Source organism: Lepus europaeus, chromosome 10, assembly GCF_033115175.1.
Source record: "Lepus europaeus isolate LE1 chromosome 10, mLepTim1.pri, whole genome shotgun sequence".
In the NCBI taxonomy this organism is placed as follows: Eukaryota; Metazoa; Chordata; class Mammalia; order Lagomorpha; family Leporidae; genus Lepus; species Lepus europaeus.
In genome coordinates, this window is record NC_084836.1 from 67,514,549 (window position 1) to 67,532,470 (window position 17,922).

The window sequence follows — 17,922 nt, forward strand, 5'->3', positions numbered from 1 at the left end:
GCTGGGCCTGGCCGTGGACGCACAGGCATGTCCCTGAGAGGCCCTGGGAATAAGGCACGACTCCGGCTCCAACCAAAGTATATAGAAATTCTGTATTCTTAGACAAAAATAGACTCTCTTTTTCCCCGTTCCTGTGATCCCGCTGTGGTGTCTGCTCAGAGGGGGCAGAGCGGGGAATGACTTGCCCCCAAACTCCACCCTCTCCCTCCACACTGGGCCCTGCAGCTGGGTGGAGCTGGCAGGGCCCGAGTCCCCTCCGGGGCTGGTGTCCTCCCGCAGCCGGGGCTGTCCTCTCCCCGTCACACGCCCGTCTCTGCCATCTGCTCACGTGCAAGGTCATCTCGTGGGCCCATCCACTTAGCTTAGCAGGCTTGGGGGAGGGGGAGAGCAGGGTCCCAGGTGAAGGCCCACTCCCGGTTCCCAGGGGAGGGTGCTGGTTCCTGGGCCCCCTGGTCCAGGCCGGGGGAAGTGAGGGCTGCGGGATGCTGGGAGGGCGCAGTGTGGACGTGGGCGGGGCGCGCGTGGCCTTCTTCACTTCCTCTGGCCCAGTAGAACTTTGGTGATGAAGGTGACAATGGCACCCGCGGGCTGGTCTGGGTCCAGCTCTGCGAAGACGTGACACACATTCTCCCAGGGGCTTCCCGGCTTCTTGGCCACGAAACCAAAGATCCTGGTGGGGGAGGGGGCAAAGCCATGGTGGGAGGGGCATCAGCTTGCCCTCCATGAGGGAATGTAGCTAGTGGGGGCTGAGGGGGGGGGTCAGCTGGCTCCACTGCCAGCCTTGGGGAGGAGGGAACTGGGCGCCCAAGGAAGGCTTACTTGGAGGTGGTCCCGTCGGGGTTGGTCCATCTGCAAAGGAGGAGAACTGTGAAGGAGCAGCGGGAGGGGGGTCTGGGCGGGCGGCCTGTGGGAGCACAGGGCAGTGGGGGGTTGGGTGTGGAGCGAGGGTTACCTCCGGTCCTGAGGGTCGGTGCTGGAGAACGTGATGCTATTCACCGGGTAATGGCGGCGAAAGAAGAGCCTGCAAGGGGGAAGGGCGCTGGTCACATAGGGACGCCAGGGCCCCCAGGGCCCCCAGGGGCTGGGCACACGGACTCACTTCCTCTGGTTGTCCGTCAGTGTGATGCCCTGGGCTGAAACCTTGAAGTGGACCACGGCCGGCGTCGGGCGCGGGCTGCAGCTCAGAGCTGCCGAGCTGGCCCGAGCCACAGCTTGGGGGCCCGTCAGTGACTCGGTGCCCACCGAGGTCAGGTAGAGCACGCTGCAGGCTGCGGGGGCACGGGCTGTGTCAGGGAGGGAGCGCTGGCGCTGCCAGCCCCCAGCCAGCCCTCAGCCAGCCCTGGCATTCTCCCCAGCTGGTGCTGTCAGGACGCATTGTGATCACTTAGGTGACTTGTCAGAACAATTGCACGAAACCCTCAGATGCACAGGGTCAGAAATGCTGAAAAGCGGCCCGGGGTTCTGTATGCTAACCAGGCCCCTCCCCCTGGTCTCCCCTGAGACTGGAGAGCCTTGACCCAGGCCCCCTTCACGGGTGAAGTGCACCTGCCACAGCTCATCCACCTCAAAGCCTACCAGGCCCTGTACCTGCAACAGCCTAGCGGTGCTCAGGGGGAGGGAACGGGGGTCTCTACCTGCGCCCTGACGCAGGAGGTCTGCCGCCGTGCTCATGTTGGTGGGCACTGGGACCTCTGGGGTCTCTTCTAGAGGATCTGGGAGGAAATGAGGGCCAACAGGGGAGGTGAGCAGGCAGACACGTTCCCTGGGAGCAGAGGGCTCTAGAAGCTTCCCCAGGGAAGGCTTCAGGGTGGGGGGCACCGGGGAGGGGAGTTCGCAGACACCCACCTTTGCTGGGGATGCGCAGGCAGCAGGGCAGGGAGATGGGGGAGATGGAGTGCTGGGAGACCAGGGCGGAGAGGCTGCCTGTGGGCAAGGAGGCGAGAAGAGTCCCCAAGGGCCCGGCACCCTCCTGCCAGCCCTTGGCCTCCCTAAGCCAGCCCCGGCCCCTGCATCTCACCGAAGTAGGGCTCAGTGGGACAGCCCTTGATCTTCACCCCTTTGGGCCCAGTCTCGATGAGGAAATGGCGGACCAGCTGTTCCAAGGGGTCCCCTGGGAGGAGAGATGAGAGGAAAGGCTGTAGCCACACATTCAGCATCCCCCACTTCTCCCGAGCAGCACAGCCCCATCTTGCCTGTCTACCCGCCATTGCCTTGCCTCAGACACAGCCCCTGCCCCTAAGCCCCTCCCCAGCTTCGGGCTTGTGTACCTTTCCAGGGCTGAGCGCTGGGTGGGGGGGTGGCCACCTTGAGGGCCAGCCCGTAAGCTCCTTGGAATGAATGGCTGTCCCTGATCAGGAAGGCCCCAGGGTCCTTGTCCTTTAGCAGGGCGATGGCTGCAGGCAGGAGAAGAGGCAGGGCTGGGTTTCCACAGCGGCTGGCTCAGCCCTGCGCCGGCCGCCAAACTCCTCTGCTAGCAGGCACCCAGGCCTATCTTGCCCAGACCGCAGCCCAGTGGGCTGCCAGGAGTCTGGGGATGGAACTTGAGAGTGTTTGCAGGGTTTTGGACGATGTTGAGTCTAACCTCCTTGGGTCCAAAGCCCAGAATCACCGCTCTGGAGCCAGGAGCAGGAGCCCAGGCACAGGCAGTTAGAATGGTTCTGAGAACCCAAGACAGAAATCCTGGCAGTGGGGTGGGAGGGGCAGGCTGGCGGCTTACCTTGGTCACGGGACAGGTGTGGCTTGTACCAGAACTTGGATGTGTCCTGGACGAACTTGACATTGCTTTGGCTCTCCTGCATCGGTGGCTCTAGACCAGGGAGGCACTGGAGTTAGACCCCAGTGCTCCCTTCTCTGGGGGAAAGTTCTGGAGGCGGCCCCACCCTCTGGAGGCCTTGGTACCTGGGGGTTGAGGGGCACTGTCCGGGAGCAGGGGTGCGAAAGTGACATGGTGACTGGTGCCCCTGCCTGGCGGTGACGCTTGCTCTAGGCCCCAGGGTCCTGGCTGCTGCCCAGGCCCTGGCACGTGGCGCTTCTCGGGAAGCGGGGGCTGGGTTGGGCCGCTGGTGTCATAGGATGCAGCCAAGGGGAAGGCAGGCGTGGGGGAGCTCTGGGGTGGCTCTGGGCTGGCCACAAGCCAGGGCATCTGGGTAGGCACAGGGGTGAGGGGGGACCCATCTGGGCTGTCTGGGGGGCCTCGAGGGCCCTGCCAGGTGGCATGGCGGAGGCCGGGCAGCGTAGTGGGCACAGGGCCCCGAGGACTGGCACCGGCCGCACGGCTCCCTGGGCTCCTCTCCTGAGGCCAGTCGCTGGGTGAGCTGGGCGGGGAGGCCGCAGTGAAGGGGCTCGGGGCCAGAGGCTCAGGCCCACTTCTCGCTGGCATCTCTGCAGCCTTGTCAGCACCTCCCTGGGAAACGGGGGGCTCGCCAGGACTCAGTCTCTGCGCAGGTGCCGAGGTGGGGGACCTGGCGTCCTGTCGCCGGGTGCTGTGGGGAGAAAGGCAGCCGGTGAGCTGAGCGCCCTCCAAGCCTGCCTGGGCGGCCCCGGCCCCCACTGCCTACCTCTCCTTGCCCTGCACCGGGCTGCTGGTGTGCAGGGGCGTGGAGGGACCAGACAGCTCTGAAGACGCGCTGCACTGGGGATCCTGGGGGGACGGCGGCAGTGTGCTGTGCCCGCTGGGGCCCTCCCTCCAGGACGTGGGCTCAGGCGACTCTGCCAAGGGCGTTGGGCGGCCGTGAGCAGGAAGGGCCTTCTAGTCTGGCATAGTATTTTTCTCACCGCCTTCCCAGACCCCAGCACTGCCCACCCCAGCGCCCCTCACCTGCAGATGCCAAGGGTCCTGTTGAAGCCAAGTGTCCAGGCAGTGGGTACTTGTCCCCTCCCTCCTCTACGGGGATCTCATAGCTCAGCTTCCTGGACTGTGGGTAGGGTGGGCTGCCCGGTGAAATGGAGCCAGCCCTTGGGGAGTGGGTACCCGGGCTGGAATACCCTCTGGCCTCCCCTGGAGGCTCACAGCTGTGAGGCACCCGGCCGTAGGCTGGGCAGTAGCTGGGAACTGCGCCTCCGTAGCCGTAAGTCACCAGGGCGGGGTACCCGGGATGGCCGTAGCGACCCTCAGGGCACACAGCGTAGGAGCAGCCCTCATGTCCTTCCTCGCTTGCCTTGGGTGGCTTCAGGCAGCTGTAGTCGGGCATCAGGGCGTGGTGGTGGTGGCCGCACGCGGGCACTAGCAGGGGCAGCGGGTGCCCGGGCCGCAGTGGGTGCAGGAGGGGCTTCCCTGCCTCGCTCGCCCACCCCTCGCCAGCTTCCCTCTCCAGCCGCAGTCCGTACAGGGCCGCCGTGGGCAGCGCCACCTTCTCCTCACAGGCCGGGCAGGTGCAGAGGGTGGGCAGCCCGGGGTCCTCCAGGATGACCACTTCCCGGTAGCCTGGAGCACGGTAGCCGAATTCACTGGGCGCGGCTTTCCCCAGCTCGGCGGTGGCGTAGGGGTACGGACCCTCGGACAGCGAGCGGCACAGGCGCCGCTTTTCCACTGCGGCTTCTGCGTAGCCCTGGGCCGGCCCCTCGCAGCCCCCGTAGGGCAGCCGCCGCCTCTCCAGGGTGCTCTCTGGCCGGTAGAAGCCCCCGTTGGGGACCCCGCAGGGCTCCCGGTAGCCCTGGCGGCAGGAGCAATGGCGGCTGAGGCCAGGCCTGGGGCCCGGGTACATCCCCAGGTGGGGGCCGCCGCCCCCGGGGGGCTGCTCTTCGTCGTCCAGGATGGCCGTCTCCCGCCCCGCGCCCCGGCCCGCGCTGGCCATGCCACAGCCTCCCAGGAGGCGATCCAGCTCCTGCCGCTCGGCAGCCGTGGGGGGTGGCCGGCCAGGGGACTCGGCCGCGGGCTCGGTGGTCAGCGTTGAGGAATGGCCTGAGTCACTGCTGACCGAGAGCAGGGGGGGTGCGGGTGGCTCTGGGGAGGGTGCAGGCGGCGTCTGGCGGGGGGCCCGCTGCACCTGGGCGTAAGGACTGCCGTCCAGGGGGCCCCTAGTGTGGGCCAGGGAGCCTGAGTGGGAAGAGGATGGGGTGGGGGGGAAGGGAGGGAAAGGAGAGAGTTAGTGCAGGCGACTCCAGCTGAGTCTCCTAGGAGGGGGGAGGAAGGCTTGCGCCTGCGCGCCCGGCCCTCCGCCCTCGCACCACTCGAAGGCCTGCGCACTCACCATCTACACTGTCCTCATGGTGCTGGTTGAAGTTCTCGTAGGAGTCCCAGCGCACGGCGGGCTCAGCCGTGTTGTAGTCCACAGAGACCGAGGGGTCGTTCCGTGGGGTGCTGCCTGTGGAAAGGCCCGCCTGGATGTCCGGGAGCCCGGGAGAGCCAGGCCCCCGCCTCCCGCACGCCACCCACTCTCTCCCCTCTCCCTTTACCTTTGATCTTCTCGGGGCTGGAGGAGAAGACAAACTCCACGGAGGCTTGGAAGGGGAACCTCTCATCTGTGGGGAACAGGGGGTAAGGAGCCAGGCCCTGGCCCGCTCCGCCCTCTCGCACCTGCCGCGGCTCCGGCCGCCCCTTCACTCACCCTCCCAGGCCTCGTCCAGCTGGTCCTTGGGGAAGCTGAGCCGCGGGCCGTGGATGGTGCAGGTGTGGAACTGGACTCGGAAGACCAGGCTGCGGTCGGTGCCCCGGCCGCTCCTGTGATAGCAAGTGACCTGGGGGAGGGGAGGCCGGGGGTCAGGCGCCCTCTGGCGGCCAGGCCGCGGCTTCTGCCCTTCCGCCACCTCCAGGGGACCCGCGCAGCTGGCAGGACTCGCCCCCACCCCCACCCCGCCCCCATCCTCGACCGGGGATCCCGGGGGTCTCTGCTTGCTGCTGGGACCCTCACCATGACGTCGCCTTTGAGAAGGAGGGCTGGCTCCAGGCTGATGCAGATCTGCGGAGGCCCAGGGCCTGCAATGTGGCTGCGGGCGAGGGAGAAGGCAGAGCTGAGTCAGAGGCAGCAGGGAGCCGGGGAGCTCAGAGTCTACCCCGGGCCTCAGCCTTCCCCATCCGTGAAATGGATTCCACGAGGGTATTGCCTTCCAGGTGCAGTGGCTGGAGCTGGAAGCCCAGGCGTCTGGAGAGGCTCTCGGAGCAGGAACCCACTGACAGGGGGCAACGGAGGGCCGGGGGGCAGAGCACTCACTAGACCCCCGATGTGTAGACCAGCTGCATGGACTGGTAGATCTTGAGGAAGGGCTGGAAGCCTGGGGGCGCACAGGAGGAGGCGCGTGAGAGGTGCTGAGTGGAGGGGGTGGGGACCCTTCTCCAGGGGTCCCTCGCGGGCGGACTCACCTGTGCCGGGTTCGAAGGCTGGCAGCATGGGCACCAGCACGTGGTGCAGGAAGAGGGGGCTGCTGTTCATCCGGATGGAGCCGGACAGCAGCCCGCTGAAGTAGCTGATATACCTGGGGGGGGAGGGTGGGGGGACAAGGACCACCTAAGCCCTTCCTCCGGAGGTCCCTGCTGCCTCCCCCCACCCAGGCCTGCCTTTCTCCTCAGCGCATCCCTCCCAGCTTCCAGGGCCCAGGAAGTTCTGTATCGACAGCCTGGATCCCTGTTGCTGGCCTAAAAGTGGTGCACCTGCCTGTCAAACTATTAACCAGATCTCTGCCTCTCGCTCTGGCGCCCCTGCTGGCCCACTGCCTCCTGCCCCACTAGGGTGTAAGCAGCTGCTTGTCCATGCCAAGTTCTCATGGCCTTGGCGGATGTGGTAGGGGCTGCCCCACCAGCCCATCCCCACCCAGGCTGCTCACCGGCGCTGGGAGGGCTGCAGCTCTGTGGTCACCTTGTCCTCACAGAATTTCCGCATGGTGAGAGTAGCCAGTGCCTGGTCTGCCCTGGGGACAGCGGGGTTGGTGTGGGCTTTTAGGGGCGCTCAGCATCCTGGCCTCAAGCCCCAGGGGACAGAGGAGAGCTGGGGATGCCCCCACCAAAGTCTAGAGGCAGCCCAGTGTGGTGGGCAAGAGAGCCAGGAGCCCCATGCAACAGTCACTCCGCTGCACCTCAGGCAGTTGTACCCAGCACTTTAGTCTCCTTGTCTGTAAAATGGGCCGATGAGACCATGCCATGGGTTGCATTGCATCCCCCCTCCTCACCAGAAGATAGGTACCTCAGGATGTGACTTTATTTGGAAAAGGGATCACTGCAGACGTAATTAGCTAAGAGGAGATCATTGGAGTCCTTATAAGAAGAGAAGAAACAGAGAGACAGACACACAGGGAGGGGGAGTGGCCTTTGACGGATGCAGGAAGGGTTTCTACCCAGAGTCCCAGAGGGAGCGTACCCCTACAGGCACCTTGGGCTGGGCGCCCAGCCTTGGCCACCGCGAGCCCATCCGTCTCTATTGGCCTAAGCTGGCCGGTTGGTGGCCAGCACAGGGCATCTGCTGGGGCCTGGGGTCCCGCACAGGTGAGAAAAGGAAGGTGGAAATGACAGGTTTCGAGGAGTAGGCTCTCCGGATAGAGGTGGGCTCCCGGGCAGAGGCGTTTAGAAGACAGGGCCGGTAGGAGAGGGGAGCTCACCCTGCCGAGATCTTGCTGTAGTGCATGTAGGCAGACACGATGACCCCGAGCTTGCCCTTGCTCCCCTGGGAGAGAGGGACAGGGAGACGGGGCTGGAGGGCCTGCTGGGGCTCCAGGTGGGGGGGGGGGCGCCCATCCCGGGAGCCCCAGGTGGCCGCCCACCTTGCAGTACAGCACGACCACGTGCTGTGCGTCAGCGCTGAGCCAGGTCTCCATGGCTTTGCAGATGGAACAGAGCTTGTCCAGGGGTGGGGCGTGCAGCTCGGGCCAGCCGAAGTCCTGGACCTGGGGGTGGGGTGGGGGTGCAGTGTGTGTGCACACGGAGATGGGGTGGGGTGTGGGGGTGCAGTGTGTGCACACGGAGACGGGTGGGTGTGCGGGAAGCAACCAGGTCGGAGGCTCTTGTGCAGCACAGCCACCCCTACACTGGTCTGATGGCTGTCGCGCCACGTTGTGGGGGTGTGTCCAGTAACAAGCCCGGCGCTGCCCTGGGGCTGGCGGGCCCACGGGGGTGGTGCAGGCCGTTTCCGCCTACCTTGGGGTTCAGGCGGGTCAGATCATGCCTTTTCTCCGAGAGGTTGAAGAGCTGAAACAAAAGGGGGCACTTTAGAGCACGGGGGTCTGGGAGCCCGTCCTGGGAGGCAGCAGAGGCGGCCCAAGTCCCTGGGGTCCCAGCCACCCACGCGGGAGGGGAGGGGAAGCTACTGGCTCCTGGCTTTAGGGGAGTGAGCAGGTGGATGAGAGATCTCTCTCTCTCTCTGTTGTTCTGCTTTTCAAATAAATAACTGAAATTCTCAAAATAAATTAGTAAATAAAATAAGGTTTTGGCCGGCGCTGCGGCTCAATAGGCTAATCCTTTGCCTTGTGGCGCCGGCACACGGAGTTCTAGTCCCGGTCAGGGCGCCGGATTCTGTCCCGGTTGCCCCTCTTCCAGGCCAGCTCTCTGCTGTGGCCAGGGAGTGCAGTGGAGGATGGCCCAAGTGCTTGGGCCCTGCACCCCATGGGAGACCAGGAGAAGCACCTGGCTCCTGCCATCGGATCAGCGTGGTGCGCTGGCCGCAGCGCGCCGGCCGCGGCCATTGGAGGGTGAACCAACGGCAAAAGGAAGACCTTTCTCTCTGTCTCTCTCACTGTCCACTCTGCCTGTCAAAAAAAATAATAATAATAAAATAAGGTTTTGAAGTCCTGGCCTGGGTGGGTGGGTGTCGGCCCTCCAGGCCCCGCCCCTACCACTTTGGCTCCGCCCTCCGGAGGCCTCGCCTCCGCTGGTTGGACGTCAGTGAGCAGCCTCCTAGCCCTCTCATTGGCTGACCCTGGCAGGCCCCGCCCCTCACCAGGTACTTGTCGCGGTGCTTGGATTGCAGCACGTGGGCCAGCTCGCGCAGGTGGCCCCGGTGTCGCTGCTCGTCCGGCCGCGCAGGAAAGGCGGCGGCCAGTATGCGCTCCGTCACGTAGGTGAGGTCCAGGTCCCAGCGCCGCTCCATGAGAGGGTCCAGGCTGAAGCTCCTGGGGGGGAGGGGCGGGGCAGGAGGAGGTGACTGACGTGCCGAGAGGGTGCCTAGGGGGGACTGGGTGCAGAGGGTGGGCAGCTCCGTGGGGGTCACTGCCCCGGGCCACCTCGGGGGTCCTCACCCACCTGGGCAGAGTGTTGCGCTGCTTCGAGTGGTTCAGAGATTTGGTGGATCCCTGCAGGACGAGAAGCTGTGACTGGACACCTCGCTGGGCGACCCCCACTCCGGAGTTCCTGCCTGACCCCCAGGGCTGCTGGTTTCCAGCCCCCTCCACCCGCGTCCCTTACCAGGTGTTCAATGCGCCGGACGGGGGCCGTGTTTCGCCGCTAGAGGGAGACAGGGAGCGGTTAGCACCGAAGCAAGGACCAGTCCCGGCCTGGGGACAGTGGGCGGGCTGGGCTGTACTGGGCTAGGGGAATCCCAGCAAGAGCACGCGAACAGAAGAGGGCTCGGACATTTTCCCCCTCGCCCCCACCATGACCACAGCACTGGGTTGGAGGCAAAGCCCTGGGGGCTGGTGGATCTCTGGAAACACAGCCAGGTCTCTTGCCACACCGCCCCCCTCCCCGGAACCTGGCCCCAGAGCACTCACCAGCTCCGCGGGAGGCAAGGCCTGGCAGGACGAAGTCACCTGGGATGTGGGAGCGGATCGTGAGATTCTGGAGAGATGGGCTCCTGGGCTGACTACAGCCGGGCCCGGGGATCCCGCAGGAAGGTTGGAGGGCCGGGAGCTCCAACTGAGGTGCCTCTATTTAAGCACGCCTCCCCTCTGCTCTCTCAGTCCCTCACCCCGGGCCCCCCACTTGTTACTCTTGGCTCCCAGCCCCTCGCCCACACAGACCCCCATTCATCCAGCGGCAGGGCGGGAGTTCTATATAGAGCCACGCAGGCAGACCACGGCCAGGGGGTGGACACTGGCCTCTTTCACCGGGAGACCCCGCCCCTGGGCACACGGCTTCCCCGACCAGCAACCAGCTCCAAGGCTGGCAGGCAGGACCCTCACCCCCACCCCTGCACCTCAGCAGGAGGACCAGGAAAGCGGCTCAGAGCTGTCTCAGGGCCCTAGTGGACAGTGGGTGCTTTCCAAAGCTTGTACCTAGAAGGCCCAGTGTCTCCAGGGACACGGGACAAGACCCACCCAGCCACCCTGAGGCCCCTGCCCAGTGTCCGCTGCCCAGTCCTCATCTGGCTGCCCAGTCTCTGAAACTCTGCCCCTCCCCAGTACCCCCACACCACCTTCCTCCTCATTCTCCTCTTCCCCACCCCCATCCTCTCGCCAGCTGCAGCCTGGGCACAGCACCAAGACAAACGCAGTCTTGCTGTCCACCCGCCTGGGCCAGGCCCCTGGGGGGGGGTGGAGTACGGTGGTTCTTAAAGGGCCCAGGGCAGCACCCCTCCCACCCAAGAGGGAGTCCCCAGGGATGGGGTGCAGCTGGCAAAGCCTGTTTGGGAGGAGGAAAGGATCCCAGTCCCCCAGTGCCTGTCAGGTGGAGCCAGGCACCTACCTTTGGTTCACATTTCCTGTGTGTTGCCACTTTGCAGACTATAGAGGAGTGGGAGAAGTTGGGTTAGCAGCGGCCTATTAGGGCAGAGGGAGGGTGGCCCTCCTCCCTGTCCCCGACCCTGCGGCTCCCCAGAATCCGGCTGGAGTTGGGGAGCAGGCTCAGAGTTCCAGGGAAGAGCCTCACGCTGGGGCTCCACTGCGCAGGCCAGGGGTGGGGCCGCCAGGGGCCCAGGGGCAGTGTTGTGGGATGGGGAGGACCAGAGCCCCCACCCCAGCCCCCCGCCCAGTCCCGGCCAGGATGGGAAGATGGTAGAGAGTACTGGGTCTCCAGGGCTGGGGTTGGAGGGGTGTGTGTCGGGAGGAGTCGGCTGTCCAAAGGGGGGTGGTGTGTGCGGGGCGCTGGGAGATTGGGAGACCCGTACCCTGCAGCTGGGCCACACGTTCAGGGTTCAGTGCCTCACCTCTGCACGAGACGCCCGTCCCATCAATGGTCACCTTACACACGGCACACACTGGAGGTTTCTTCCGGAACACCTTCTCCCGGAAGCTGTGTGGCTCGGCTTTCCTAGGCTGCGGGTGGAGGGGCAGGCAGACTGAGGCATGAGTACCCGGCGGGCCCATGCCTGGGACTGGCCGAGTGGCTGCGATGAGAGCTGCACTGGCTTCCGCCTTCCTCCCTTTCAGGCTCTGATGCCCTTGCCCGCTGGTGGGGCCTGCGTCCCACAGGGCTTGGAATCCGACCCCTTGCGTCACCTTTGCTGGGTCAGCTCCTCCCCACTCAGGTCCCTCACGTGGCCCTTGTGTGTGACGCCCTGGTGGCCGCTGCCACTCAGAACCCCGGGGCTCCCCTCTGGGTGTGGCAGGCGCATTCCCTGACTTGCCACCTTGCCCCCCTGCAGCTGGAGGCCTGTGTGCGGTGAGCAGGCATCCAGGCACGCATACAGCAGGCCAATCACGCGACCCCGGCCAGGCCTCCTGCCCTGGCTCCTGCTGTCCCCACGCTTTGGGCAGCTGACAAGCCTCCCTCCCCAAGGAAGGCAGAACAACATGTTTACTCATTGTGCACTGAGGCGGCAGACAGCAATTGTGGAGGGGGGGGGTAGCGCTGGAGGGAGGCGTGACCCTGGGGAAACGGCTGGCTGCCTCCTCCCTCTGCAGTGAGCCCTGCGTCACTCGGAGGTTCAAGTGTAAGAGGAGGGGGTGGCCCAGATGCCCTGGCCGGCCCCACCCTGCCAGCGGCACAGGAGCAGGGACCCTGGGACGCCCCTTAGGGCCCAGGCCTGGCCCAGTCCCGTGTCCTCCCATCCTGTGTCTGCGGACAGTTTGTCTCCCGCCTCCTCCCCCACTCCCCATGCCGGGTCAGAGTATTATCTCCTGTCCTGAGCGGCCACTTTTGGGGGAAGGAGGTGACGGGGCCCCAGGCGGCGATCTGGACTCTTGCCTGTCCCTGAACGCTCCTGGCCTGGCCCCCCGGGAGCCGTGGGTGCTCTCTGGCATCAGTAGCAAATACAGTGATGCTGAGAAACGTGCCTCCAGTTTCCAAAGCCCTCCTGAGCCCTGGCCTCTTCCCTCCCTTCCTTTGCCACTACCGTAGCTCCCCCATCCCCGGCCACCTCCCTGCCGCCCAGTCCTGGGCTGACCACTTAGCTCTGCCCCCAGAGCTCCGGGCCAGCACCCCGTGAGATCCTACGCTGAAGTATACCTGGGGCTCAGGTCTGGGGGCCCAGGGCCGGCCAGGTCTAGAGCAGAGAGGGGCAGAGAGGAGCCAAAGCAGACAGCGGGATCCAGTCTACTGTAGCTGCCACCGCAAAGGGCAGTGTGAGGAGGGGCTCGCGGGGCAGGGGCAGAGGGCTGAAGAATCAGGGAGAGAGCTGCGAGGGGCCCGAACCCCGGCCCCTTCCCCCCTTCGCCCGCACCTCCACCCACCCAGCCCGCAGGCCCTCCTACCCTGCTCGTGGCCCGGCTGCTGTCCCTCCTCCCGAGGGCTCTGAGCAGCCTCTCCACAGGGCCGCTGGACTTCATGCTGTCCCACTAGCTGGGGTGCTGGCCGGCCGGCCTGGGGGGCCCTGAACAATGCTAGGGCCTGGCCTGGGGCTTCCGCAGCTTCCCCTGGGCGGCGGGCAGGCTGTGTGGCGGTGTGAGGAGAAGCCCAGCCCTGGAAGTGGAGGGAAGTGCCGGCGGGAAGGGGGCAGGTCGCAGCTCCAGGAAGTGGGGGGGAGGAGGATGTGGGGGAGGCCAGGAGATCAGATTCCCAGGATCTGTCCCGCTGGGAGCGTCAGCCCAGGACCTGGTGCTCCCCTGCTTGGGCTCAGGGCTGGGGAGCTGGCCCCGGGATCCCCCTGGCCCAAGCATCCAGACCTGGGGAGGGAGCCCGCCCTCGGGATCGGCCCCCCGCTGGGGCAGGGCGGGGTGGGAATTTAGGTCTCTGGGCAGGGCTCAAGGGCCAGTGGGGAACAGTGTGTCCCGGCCAGCCTCCCAGCCTGCACTCTCCTGGGACTTCCGGTGGGGAGGGAGGGCAGCTGGGAGCCAGCACCCTGCTGGCTGAGGATCCTGAGTGCATGCTGCCCGGTTCCCTCCCGGACTCAGCTGCGCTGGTTAGGATGTGAGAAAGAGAAGCAAGGGTCCGCTGCCCTCACTCTCCATACCCCTGCCCCCCCAGCAGAACCAGGCCCACCTGATCCAGTTGCTCCGCCAGCCCCCTATCCACACCGTCTCCTGGCTCCAGCCCAACCGCAACTCCCTAGCCCCTGCAAGCCAGGCCTTCAGCCCAGGGACCCTGCCCCATCCCCACGGGACATCCTGAGGTCTGGGCAGGGCGCCCCCTCCCAATACAGTCCAGCCCGCTCCAGGGCCTCCTGCCTCCCTCCTGGGAACATGGCCAACTTCCTGCCCCAGAAGTCTAGAGGAGGAGGAGGCGATGGGGCCTCTGAGTGGAGGGAGTCATCTTCCTAGCACACAAGGGGTTAATGCCACCCCTGGAGTGGGGGGCGGTCCTCGAAGCCCCTTGGACTTGTGCTTAGCTGTCACCCAAAGAAGGGGCGACTGTGCCCCCTCCTCGGCACTGGCACACCCTGGCGTCTCCCACGGGGGCTCTGGCCCTGGCCTCCTCCTCCCTCATGCCGGTCCAGATGGAAGGCTCTGGATGCTTTGTGGGGCACTTCTGCGGACCTGCCCGGGCCTGGGTCCGGCCCGAGGCCTCTGCCTGGGAGCTCTAATCTTCCAGGACAGACTATCCATTCCCCCATGCCCACCGCGGCCCCCTGGGGGTACCTGGCCATGAGGTGGCACCTGTGTCGCCAGGCCTGGGCCCCTCCCCCTAGCTGTGCCACAGGCCATTCCAGGGTCCTGGACAGTGTGGGCACTTGGGCCTGGTCTGGCATCCAACCGTTAGGGGCAGAAGGCGCCCTGAGCAGGGCAGGGTGGGGTGCAGTGGGTGGGATTTCTGCCTGTCCTTTGCTCCTGCGGCCCGTGGCCCTGGCCCAGCCCCCTCCACAGGCCCCCAAGTCCCTCACTTGGAACAGGGCCTCTGATACCAGTGGTCTCAGACTCTGCACCCAGGCCCTGCAAGACACTCCACCAGGGGCACTGCCAGCATCCGCCCTGGGCAGCGCCCCCAGGGGAGCCGGGCCAAGGTACCTAGGAGCCGCAGCTTGTTGCGGGGGGGAAGGGGGGGACCCTTGCCCACCTCCTGCCTGGAACAGTCCGGAGCTTGTCTGCCTCTCCCCGGCCGGGCCCCCAGCTCCCTCCCAAGCCCAGGGTTTGTTTGGAGAAACCCCTCCACCCACACCCCCCTTCCTGGAAATAGCTGTGGTTGGATGCGAGGCTGGGAGCCCGCCCGCCCCGGGAGCAGGCGTGAGGCCCAGGCAAGGAGCGCCGGAGCAGGCGGCGTGGCCGGGTGTGCCCGGAGCATCTGGTGGAGTGAGGGCAGAGGCGCGCGTTGGCCGACGAGCGGGCCACTCCTGAGCCCGCTCTCGGCCTGCGTCCCAGAGCAGGCAAGGGAGGACGCGCGCGCACACACGCGCAGCCAGGCCGGCCCGAGCGCGGCTGCTGCTCGCCCCTGCCCAGCTCGCGGGCCTGTGTGTGCCGGGACCGCGGCGCCTCGTGCGGCGGGCGCGCCACGGAGTGCGGGCCGCGTGTGAGCCAGGACGCGGGAAGGCGTGGCGGCGAGGGCCCGCGGCGGCCTGCCCCGCCCCCTGGTCACCTTCAGGCCTCCGAGCGTCCCCTCCGCGGCCCGGGGCGCGGGGCCCAGCCCGCCGAGCGCCCCGCACCCCCTCGCCCCCTGGCGCCCGCCCCCGGCACTGCCCGCACGGCTGTGACGCAGACGCCGCCGCCGCCCGCCCCGCGCGCCGCGGCCACTCACCTGCGGGGGGCGCCCGGCGGCGCGGGGGCGCGGCGGGGCGGGGCAGCAGCAGGGGGAGCCCCCGGGCCAGCCCATCGCTGCCGGGTCCGCGCCGAGCGGGATGCGGAGGCGGCGGCGGCGGGCGCGCCGCGCTCGGCTGGGCTCCCTCCGGCTCCCGCCGCGCCCCGCGCCCGCGGCCGCTCTCTCCTCCCCCGCTCCCGCCCGCCCCGGCTCCAATCCCCACGTCCCGCCCGCTCCCCGCCCCTCGTCCTCCTCCTCTCTCCCTCTTCTCCTCTCCATCTTCTCCCGCGAACCCACACTCACAAAGAGCTGAGAGGCGAGGACGCAGGGCCCGGCGGAGAGGCCGGGTCAGGGAGCGAGTCGGGGACAGGAGGAGCCGAGCGGTGGGGAGAGGGGTTGGGAGAAGCCCGGGGACGGGGAGCCCAGCGGCGCGACCCGGACAGGCAGGCAGATGCCGAAGGAAGGGTGCACGTGGGTCCAGCAGGCACTGGAAGCGAGGGCCCGCAGCCTGTCGGCCCCGCCACGCCACAGCAGTGCGTGGGATTGGGCCTGGCCCCGAGGGTCGGCACCTGCATCGGTGAAGACCCCTGTGGCGGCTGGTGTCCCGAGTCTCTGGACACCTTGCCCCGAGTGACCTAGTCTCCCTAAGAGACTCCCAGCCCAGGATGTCCGCAAGGGGTTCAAGCCCCTCCCATCCCTTGCTCCACTCTCTGGGGGCAATCCCACCCCCCAGGTATGGCTGCGAAGGGCTTCACGTGTCCGTCACTGCCTTCAGTGTCTGGATGCGACCTGGTACGGGCTAGGAGCTTCCTGGAAGGGAGCTAAGGGACCCCCGAGGGCCGGAGGGGAAGGTGGCTTCGTCCTAGAGCCCTGAGCCGGCTGTCACTCCAAGGCCCCAGTTCCTTAGCAATGAGCACTCCCTGACACACGGTGGCCCTCCCTCACCTCACCCCCCCCCCCCGCGCCCCAGATTTTCCATGATGAAAACAGGGGGGCGGGGAGAGGATTCTGAGAAGCCGGTGCCCGGGGCAGAAGGCCCAGTGCCTGCCCACTACTGACTCTTGGGGCCCCTCTGGGCTCATCCTGTCTTTGGCCAAGGCCGGGGAGCCTGGTTCTGATTAGGAGGGGCGGGGCACCGCTTTCTACTCCGGCAGCGGGAAGAGGCCCCAGGAGACAGGCAGAGCCGGCTGGGGGCTGGGGAGCCTCCATCTTGCTCCTGGCTGAGGTTAGGACAGTGCTGGGTGCCACGGGGGTCGGGAAGGGCAGAGTGGAGGCTGGGGGTGGGGGGAGGACCTGAGAGAGGCCGGCCTTAGGGAAGGCTCCGGGAGCACAGAGGCTGCTGAGTCAAGGACAAGGCCCGCGGTCACAAGGCACGTGAACTATGAGAATTTGGTCATTTCTTTGGAACCTGCAGCTAGCTCTTTCATAACACCTTGCGGTCTCCGGCCAGGTGCTGGGCTGCGTGCAGTGGGGCCGGGTCTCTTCCCTAAAGGTAGGAAGTGGCCTGGCTCCCCGAGGGGTGGGTGGGGCTACAGCCTCACATTCAGCTGCTGCCGGGTGGGGCGGTGGTGGTGGCAGTGCTAAAAGGAACTTGTGAGGGTCCCAGGATTTGGGAGAGGCTCAGGGGATGGGCAGCTGAGCTCCCTGCTCACACGGGGGTCTGCCCGAGCCAGCCAGGCATCCTGAGAAGCAGCCAGAGCCGCGGGGAGCCCAGCCGAGCGAGGGGAGGGGAGGAGGAAGGGAAAGCCTGGCAGAGGCGGAGCAGACCTCCCTCCACGAAAGCTGGCTTACCTTGAGCAGGCAGAGCGCGGCCCATCTCGCCGCTGATGGGGGCACCTCCTCCTTCTCCTCCGTGGTCTGGGGCGACCCCATGGCCGTAACAGTGCACTCAGGTCTTGGGGGTGGAAGACCACCGGGAGGGCTCCGGTGCTGGGAACCAGGCAGAGCAGGGAGAAAGGGAACTCGAGGCGGCTCTCCTGGCTGAGGACCGAGGGTGCTTTGTCCAACCCAGAGGTCGCTATAGCTGGGCGGGGAGCAGTGGTCTCTTCCAAACTTTTTTGGGGGGAGGTGGAGGGAGGGCAAGTCCCGACTCTGGTGGCCCTGGGGGCTACAGTGGTTGCTGAGAGACGATCTGACAAATAATGCTTCCCAGGAGCAGATGTGCAGCCCCCCCCCCACTTCCTGAGAAACCAGATGTGGAGCTCTGGGGGGTGCCGCCCTCAGCTCCAGCTGGAACCTCAGGGGCCTGGGACCCGAGCATGGCCCTGTTCCGAGAATACAGACAGTGTGGACCAGGACACCCAGGCCAAGCAGCGGAAGGCTGACCGGAGTGGACTTACAGGGGCCTGGCAGAGAGGGCTGGGCTCCTGGGAGGGGCCCCGCATCTCTGAGGCCGTGCCAGAGCTTTTCCTTGAGTACACTTACACAGGGAGTTCCTCTCTCAGCATAGCTTTCTCCACTTCCCGTCTGCAGGAGTGGCTTTGGGCAAAGGCCTGGAGGGGACAGAGGGGGAGCCTATGGCCTCCGCGGGCAGCCTGGGCACCTCTCTCCACATGAAGGCTTTCCCGTCATCTTGGCAGATGAAACTCTAGCTACCCAGAGTTCAGCTGGGAAAGCAGCTGCTGCAGCTGACCCAAAATGTGACCTTGCTAACAGCTCCCAGTCCCCAACAGTGCGGACTGAAGTCCCCTGGGCTTCCTTGTGCTCCACCTCCACATGACCTTAGGGCTCATCCCCGCTGTCCTAACCCCCTGCCTGCCTTCCAACAATGCCCAGCTTGTCTTTGGCCGTTTGGAAAATCCCCATGGCTCCACTAGCACTCTCAGGGAGCTGGGGGCAGTAGGCAAGGCCTCAGGGCCCTCTCCTCCTAGTGCTGGGCTTCTGAGCGCTGTGAGTGATGCAAGTTAACACCAGGGGGAGCTGGGATGCAAATTCCCAGACCTTGTAGGCAGTGGAACCCCAGCCTCCGAGCTTGCACTTGGGAGCCCCGGCGGGGAGGAGTGGCCACCCCGCCCACCGGT

The 17,922-nt window shown here is 66.4% G+C and overlaps 1 protein-coding gene across 4 annotated transcripts; it reads right to left on the bottom strand.

Moving 5' to 3' along the window:
• Positions 1-67: 67 nt before the first annotated feature.
• TNS2 (tensin 2) lies at positions 68-14,977 on the bottom strand. 4 transcript variants are annotated; one of them, XM_062203624.1, is made up of 29 exons: positions 14,903-14,977; positions 11,004-11,112; positions 10,544-10,581; positions 9,631-9,669; positions 9,326-9,364; positions 9,164-9,213; positions 8,862-9,033; positions 8,063-8,113; positions 7,690-7,812; positions 7,528-7,592; positions 6,760-6,843; positions 6,299-6,411; positions 6,150-6,210; positions 5,850-5,925; positions 5,547-5,676; positions 5,395-5,460; positions 5,190-5,303; positions 3,818-5,035; positions 3,558-3,708; positions 2,899-3,482; positions 2,717-2,806; positions 2,268-2,393; positions 2,018-2,110; positions 1,846-1,923; positions 1,635-1,712; positions 1,100-1,268; positions 953-1,021; positions 820-849; positions 68-670 (listed from the first exon to the last, which is right to left on the bottom strand). In XM_062203624.1, the coding sequence occupies exons 1-29, from the start codon at positions 14,975-14,977 to the stop codon at positions 532-534; spliced, it is 4,230 nt and encodes a 1,409-aa protein (XP_062059608.1). In that variant the 3' UTR covers positions 68-531. The 4 variants fall into 4 exon arrangements, with proteins under 4 accessions (XP_062059608.1, XP_062059607.1, XP_062059606.1 ...); XM_062203623.1 differs by lacking the exon at positions 14,903-14,977 and adding an exon at positions 12,490-12,884; XM_062203622.1 differs by lacking the exon at positions 14,903-14,977 and having other exon boundaries at positions 11,004-11,738.
• Positions 14,978-17,922: the final 2,945 nt, after the last annotated feature.

Bases quoted from the DNA above. Each gene is read 5' to 3' on its own strand.
- TNS2 (XM_062203622.1), bottom strand. From the start codon at position 11,601: ATGAGTAAACATGTTGTTCTGCCTTCCTTGGGGAGGGAGGCTTGTCAG. The intron at 9,670-10,543 runs GTAGGTGCCTGG...CCCACATCCCAG, and splicing joins ACAGGAAATGTGAACCAAAG to GTGACTTCGTCCTGCCAGGC. The intron at 5,461-5,546 runs GTGAGTGAAGGG...TGTTCCCCACAG, and splicing joins GCTGGACGAGGCCTGGGAGG to ATGAGAGGTTCCCCTTCCAA.